The 6383-nt window shown below is 42.8% G+C and overlaps 2 protein-coding genes across 4 annotated transcripts in view; one reads left to right on the plus strand and one right to left on the minus strand.

The window, feature by feature from the left end:
* The window catches only part of ATF6 (activating transcription factor 6), an 81140-nt gene extending 75558 nt beyond the window's left edge, over nucleotides 1-5582 (plus strand). For both annotated transcript variants that reach the window (XM_081012179.1, XM_081012178.1), the window contains exon 16: nucleotides 1393-5582. In XM_081012179.1, the coding sequence (XP_080868305.1) occupies nucleotides 1393-1601 (209 nt within the window). In that variant the 3' untranslated portion in view covers nucleotides 1602-5582. The remainder of the gene's footprint in view (nucleotides 1-1392) is intronic.
* The window catches only part of LOC308480623 (uncharacterized protein), a 125074-nt gene that overhangs the window by 77221 nt on the left and 41470 nt on the right, over nucleotides 1-6383 (minus strand). The gene's annotated exons all lie outside the window — the stretch shown is intronic.

A 6383-nucleotide genomic window follows, 5' to 3' on the forward strand; every position in this document is an offset into this window, starting at 1 on the left:
GCACAACCAAATACCATCCATTGTGGCAGGAACAGCTCTGAGATGCAGGTACATTAAATGAAAAAGCGAATGGAAAGGCAGAGACCATGTGAAGGGTGATTTTGCAAAGTTCTACCTCAGGGCCAGTTCTCACCACACCACATTATATGGTTCCCAAAGATAAGTGGCAAAGCAAAATCCCAAAATTCTCTTGAAGATGGTTTGTTGCCCCTTCTGCACAAACTCTCAACCATTGTGGCCGTGCCCTAAAGGAAAGGCTGGGATGCAATATACAGTCCTCTGCGCTGCACTTGGGAGGCTGTCCTCGTTTCATGGGGCTTGTGCAAAAGAACAGCTGGCATGTTCCCAAAAAAGAAGAAAAGCAAATAAAACTTCTCACACTTCAGCTAAGCACAGCAGAGGGATCAGGTTAAAAATCATACAATACTTTTATACAGCTTTGCTTGGAAACCAGTGAGATTCTTCACTCTTCCTTCTTGACAAATAGAAACCTACTGATCACTTTCCAAATGCTATCCAACCAGGACTGATTTTCATTGGTGGATGTTTAGTTCTATTTTTGAGTACATCTAGGAGAGGGGTGGGGATCCTGTGGCCCTCCAGGTACTGCTGAACTCCAACTCCCATCAGACTCAGCCATGTGTCTAATTGCTGAGGGTACTGGGTTTTGTAATTCGGCAACTTCTGGAAGGCTGATAAACAGCCCTGGTCTAGGAGGATCCTGGGTTTCGTAGTATCTTTAATCAACATGCTCTGGAACACACTTTCAGGACTGCCTCTCTTTGTATGTGTCCACATGCCAATTGAAATCAGGCCAGCTGATACTGCCCATGATGCCAGGAACATGGACTTTATTGTGGTCTGTCCTAAATTTTGAAACCTGGGTGTCTTTGGAAATTGACATATTTACTGGAGTGTAACAGGTGTAAAATATTTTCCCCACTGGTCATTTGGATAATTTACTCTGTATCACTCCCTTTTGAAGTTTGTTTTATTTTTAGTTGTTCTTGTTTGTTCTAAGTGTGGTGGGGTTATTCCTGTTTTTTTATAGACTGTTACCTGCTTTGAGTTTGTGAGAAAGCACTCCACAACAATTTGTTTGTTTGTTTGTTTGTTGTTGTTGTTGTTGTTGTTGTAATACACATTTATAGACCACTTCATGGCATGAAGCCATCCAAGTAATGTACCCAGTAACAAATGGAATAGAATGCTGCTTTCTTTTTAGTTCATACAAGGTGTTGTTCATTTCATATGAATTAGTTTGTAAGAAACGTAGGAGCAACTTTTCTGTACAGCAGCTGCATGTATATTGTTATGTTAGATTATGTTATAACATACATACAGTTACGGAAATGTTTTCCCCATTATGACTCTTTCCTTTCACTTTTGTAGAGAAAATAATCAATGGCCAAGACTACGAAGTTATGATGCAGATAGACTGTGAAGTGATGGACACCAGGATCTTGCACATCAAAAGCTCCTCCATCCCTCATTACCTTCGAGACCATCAGAGGAACCATACAACATCCTTCTACAGCTCTCCTCCAACTGTCCCAGAAGCAGCTCCTGCTGTGAGAGCAATCACAGAATCATCACAGTAGGCTCCGAAAGTCAGGCTTAATACCCTGGAATGACCAATTGGCCTGGTTGCTTCTTAATGGGTTTGCCATGGCAGCTTTATGGGCAGTGTCCTGCCTCAGTCAAGAGTCTATCACAGTCAACATGAGGCTATCAAATAAGCCTCTAAGACTACTAACCCAATCCGTCCCCACTGCTTTGTACCATTGCTACTGTTCCAGTAACATGCAGGATGCTTTTAAAACATTACTTGTTTGTATAAAAATAGGTGAAGTGGGCTTTTGGTTGTTTTGATTTGATCGATGGCAAAAGTAGAGGGGGAGAGAAAACAAGGAGCTCCCAGCTGTGGTGATGTGGATTGCAGATGAAGGTCTCACAAGACAGCTTGCTTCTAGTGCTTCGGATGTTTAATTCAACCTCAAGATAACTGTTGTATCATAAACATAGATCTTTTGGTGATGCTACCGGTTATCCATCCCTCAAGTTAATAATGTATAGTTGATGGGCAAGCAATTATTTCCCTAGCTAGTGGGGTTACAAAGTTGTAGTGCTGTCTGGAATGTGGTTGGACATGTCTTTATGAGCATCTGTTGGCTGGCGCTTGTGACCTCACTGTGCAGACCCAAGTTTTGACTCGTAGTATCAGCCTGCACAGAGGGAACTGAAACTGACTTTGGAAGAGCCCCTTGTCAGTTACACACAGACTCACAGAGAAACACACACACTCAGTGGCCAATCTTCAGTTTGCTAAACTTTGCTTAGCAACTGTAGCTAAATGCACTTTTGGCCTTAATGGATATGAGGCTTCTTCTCCAGAATTTGCTTTAAGGTGTTTCAACTCTCCTGTGAGTGTCTCCTTCGCATGTTCTCTCATATATCTGATTTTAGATTTTTATTTTTAGCCTAAGAAAGCACTTTCCCTTCTTCTAAATCCATTGCCTGGGGACATGGGACATGGCAGAGCTGTCCTGCAAACACTAATACGTAATATGAACAATATTTGAACAGATCGCCTTGATAAGGCCATAGAACAGTGTGTCATGACCTTGGGCTTTGCAGAAGGAAGCCAAAGCAAAGCTGTCTTGGGGAACAGTTGTAGCTGTGCAAATCCCTACTCTGTCAGGGAAAAGGGGATGGCTTCTAGGCAGCTGGGAATGGGTGTGCCTTTTAAAGAAGATGCAAAGGCTACCAAAGCCAGAGCCAGTTAAATGTCCACAGTCAGTGAGAGCAGGTTCCCTGCCTTCCCCCACCCACTCCTTTGGAGCATGTGGGCATATTGAGTACCCATATTGGGCATATAGAGCGCCCATATTGGGAGGTGCTTTGAAATTGTCAGAAGTAGGAAAGGAGAATGTGCTGCTCTTGTAGAAAATGGATGGATCATGCAAAGGGAAAAGAAGCTAGAGCCAGGAGGCTAGGGTTTATATTTATTTATTTTAAATATATATATTTGCTGTCTTTCCATATAGATATGCTCAGGGTAACTTATATGATAAGGGTAAGTCAGGGGTGATGTGTTACGCATCTGTTAAATGCATGTTGAAGCAAATAGGACTTACAGCAAGAATGGCTGCCTTCTCCCAAGAGAAAACTAAGCTCATGCCAGAGGCACTCTCAGCAGAGAAGAACATGCCGCTATGGCATGACCAGGGCAGGTGTTACAGAACCAGCAACCTCTTGCTTCCTTTGTTGCCTGTTTCTAAAATAGGAAAAGGGAGTCAGTTCAGACATTGTACATACCACTACATTTGTGCAAATAACACTTGCACAAGTAATGTCAGGTACACATACCTGGGAAGTAGCAGTAGAAGCTCCTATGAATGGGATGAGACAAGGGTAGAGAAATCCTGGCTTATAGATGCAGTTGCTGTAACTTCTGAACACCCTTTTATGACTGGCAGCAGGAGGGGTTAAATTGTCCCGCAGCGTTTGAGCTGATTTGAAAGTGGCATTGTCAAGTTAGGTGCAGTCATGAAGCTTATCTGAACTTACCCTGCTCACTGGAGTACACCACTCCTGTGCTCAATTATTTTGTGCAGATAAGCTGGTAGTTATAGTTAAAGCTCAGAGTGTGTAACTAAAGTGAATTGATTTTTAACTGAAATAACTTACTGGTTAACTTTCTGCCGAGGTATCAAAAGTGACATACATAAAACATAAGGAAAAGCCCAAACAATATAACAAAATGGCAGTGAAAATTGAAAAGCATCAACCCTAAACATGCTTAAAATAACAAACCAAAAACCCAGGCGCTAGCTGGTGCATCAGCTAAGAGTTTATTACTGGGACCTAGAAATCAGCAGGAAAGCTCCTCCAAAGGAGAGAGGCCACCTCTGACAAGTCCCAATTTAGCTTGTCTCCATCTTCTTCTCCTGCCTCTGTTGTCTCCCGTGTTCCATTTATAAGCTCTTCAGGCCAAGGCCCAACATTCATGCTTATCTGGTAAGGTGCTATGCGCATTGACAGCACTATATAAACAACAACAACAATATATGTGCCAGCTCTTATTTGTCCATTATGCTGAGAAAATGCCTTGCTTTGCCAGAATTTTACCATGCAACAGGTGAATTTGCCTCTTACAAAATGTGCTTATGTGACTGGAACTTCACCATACATTGTCTTTACCCCTCCACTGCATCTCAGGGTGTATGTGCTAAAGAGCCTTTGAGCATGGAGGGATTCTGCTGCCTTTTTTCGGCAGAGGAAACTTGCAGGCTCCTAGTGAGAGCTGAGTAATGGTTCAGAAACATTATTTTATTAAGGAAGGCGTTGTTCACTTGGATTCTGAGCCCCCATCGTGGCACAAAGAAATCTCAGCATCCTGAAAGCAGTTCCCTGTAGAAAGCCGTATTTTGCACAATTTAATATTAATGGAAATATACACAGAAACATTTTTGGAAAGGTGTTTTTTGGGGGAAAGTGCAATATGGCTTTAAAAAGAGGGGCACAATCCAGTAGGAAGGCTACAGTGTTGGATCTGTTGCATAGTTGAAGGGTGAACCATTTTGGGGTGCTTTCCTCTGCTTTTCAGACTCATATGGTCCAATAACACAGTTTGAAGCAAGCAGTTTTGGTATAGCCAAACGTTTTCTGTAATAAAGGGTATGGTTTGAGGGTGCATTTAGAATCCTGCTGAGTTTTTGGCCCTGCCAAGCAATTACCAGCCAAATCAGGCAGCCCCCCCCCCCCAAAAAAGTTTTGATTTTTCATTCACCCAACATGCTGGCCTAAGTTGGGTAGATATGTCCTAGCTATACGTAATATGGGGTTCCTTGGGGATGTCCAGTGCACCAGGTTCACATCCTTCTCCTAGTGCTAGTCTTGGCCCCTTGGGGGTGAGGGAGTAATGCAAGTTCAAGGAGCTACAGTATGAACCAGAGCAGTGCCGTTTGGTTTGCTAGGGCACTCCTCCTTTGTTAGGGATGCTATGCTTTATTTTAAAAGCCTCCCACTTCTTGAGGGCCTTTATTAATCTCTTGTCTAGCCCATGTGAAAGTCATGGCTTTCAGCTGTCCTCCTGCCAGCCTCAGCACTGCCTGTCTGCAACTGGCCAGCTGCCCTTGGCTTCGGACACAACTCTTGCAGAACACTTTATTAAAACTGAAAACCTCCCTTTCAGAAGAAGCTAAGCAGAGACCATTTTCTGAGTTGATCTCATTTTGATTGCCCCCCCCCAAGCTTAGACCAGTTTTTTCTACAAGCCCAGGTGTGCTTGTTAACACCCCACAAACAAGTTAAAAGGCGGCATTGTGCACATTGTCTTTTTGTACTTTTTGTTATTTCCTTCTTCAGGATTGTGTTTATTTGTTTTCAAGAAAGTAACTTCTGTTTGCATGAACTGTTTTGGGGGAGGGATATAGTTTTGATCTGTGTGTGTTTTGTACCTGAGGTGATGCATCTGCTTTGGCTTGAAGGCATCCTACAGCCAGGATGTCAAAATCAGGGACTACTTCTGTATCTGTTCTTTAGAAGATAAAAAATAAATTAAAAACCTTTTAAGTGTAGTTCAGTGATGCTTGGTTTTATTGTGTGCATTCAGTTCAAATTCCATCTTGCAGCACTGGCCCCAATATCTCTGTGTATGTGGGTGTCATGTTATATAGATCTATTTCCCACCCAAGCAATGCCTATGCACTATTAATAGCAAACTTGGGTAGTTGAGTTGCTGACCCGAAAATCTATGTCTCCACTGTGCAAGGATGTGCGGATCCAGAATTGGCCTCCACAGTCACCTACAGACACACTGTTAAGATCGTATTCATGGAAGACAATCTTACTCAACTACACGTGATAGCAAAATAAATGAATAAGATAAAAAATATAAGGTGTATCGAAAGATTTAATAATAGTAATAAAAAATGAAAATGAAAGTAAAAAAATAAAAAGCTGGTGATAATTAAGAGATGGCAGTGAAAGTAGAGTAGAAATAGGAGGGGATAAAAAGTTAAAAGAAGGGGATCCCCCCCCCCTAGATAAAAGGAAGAAAAGGGGGGAATTGACTAAAAATACAAAGCAAACCAAAAAGGGGGGGATTGATTGATTGATTTAAAAGGATAAGTATGGTTATTGCCACATCTGGAGGTCGGAGCCATTTCTGAGGGCAAAGGTCGCATCATCAAGGGGAATCCCTCATTGCCTCAGGCCTCCCCTGTGGGCGCTGCCATATTCGGTCTCCTCTGCACTCAACCCACTAACAACAATAGGGACCAAACCTCGGTTGGGCTGGGGTGGGTCTGATCCGTAGCAGCAGGTTCCCTGAGCTTAACTATCTGCAGCAGCTACAGTCCTGGGGGGAAGCAGTGCCA

The sequence above is a fragment of the Podarcis pityusensis genome (genome assembly GCF_964106645.2).
Source record: "Podarcis pityusensis genome assembly, chromosome: 6".
Classification (NCBI taxonomy): Eukaryota; Metazoa; Chordata; class Lepidosauria; order Squamata; family Lacertidae; genus Podarcis; species Podarcis pityusensis.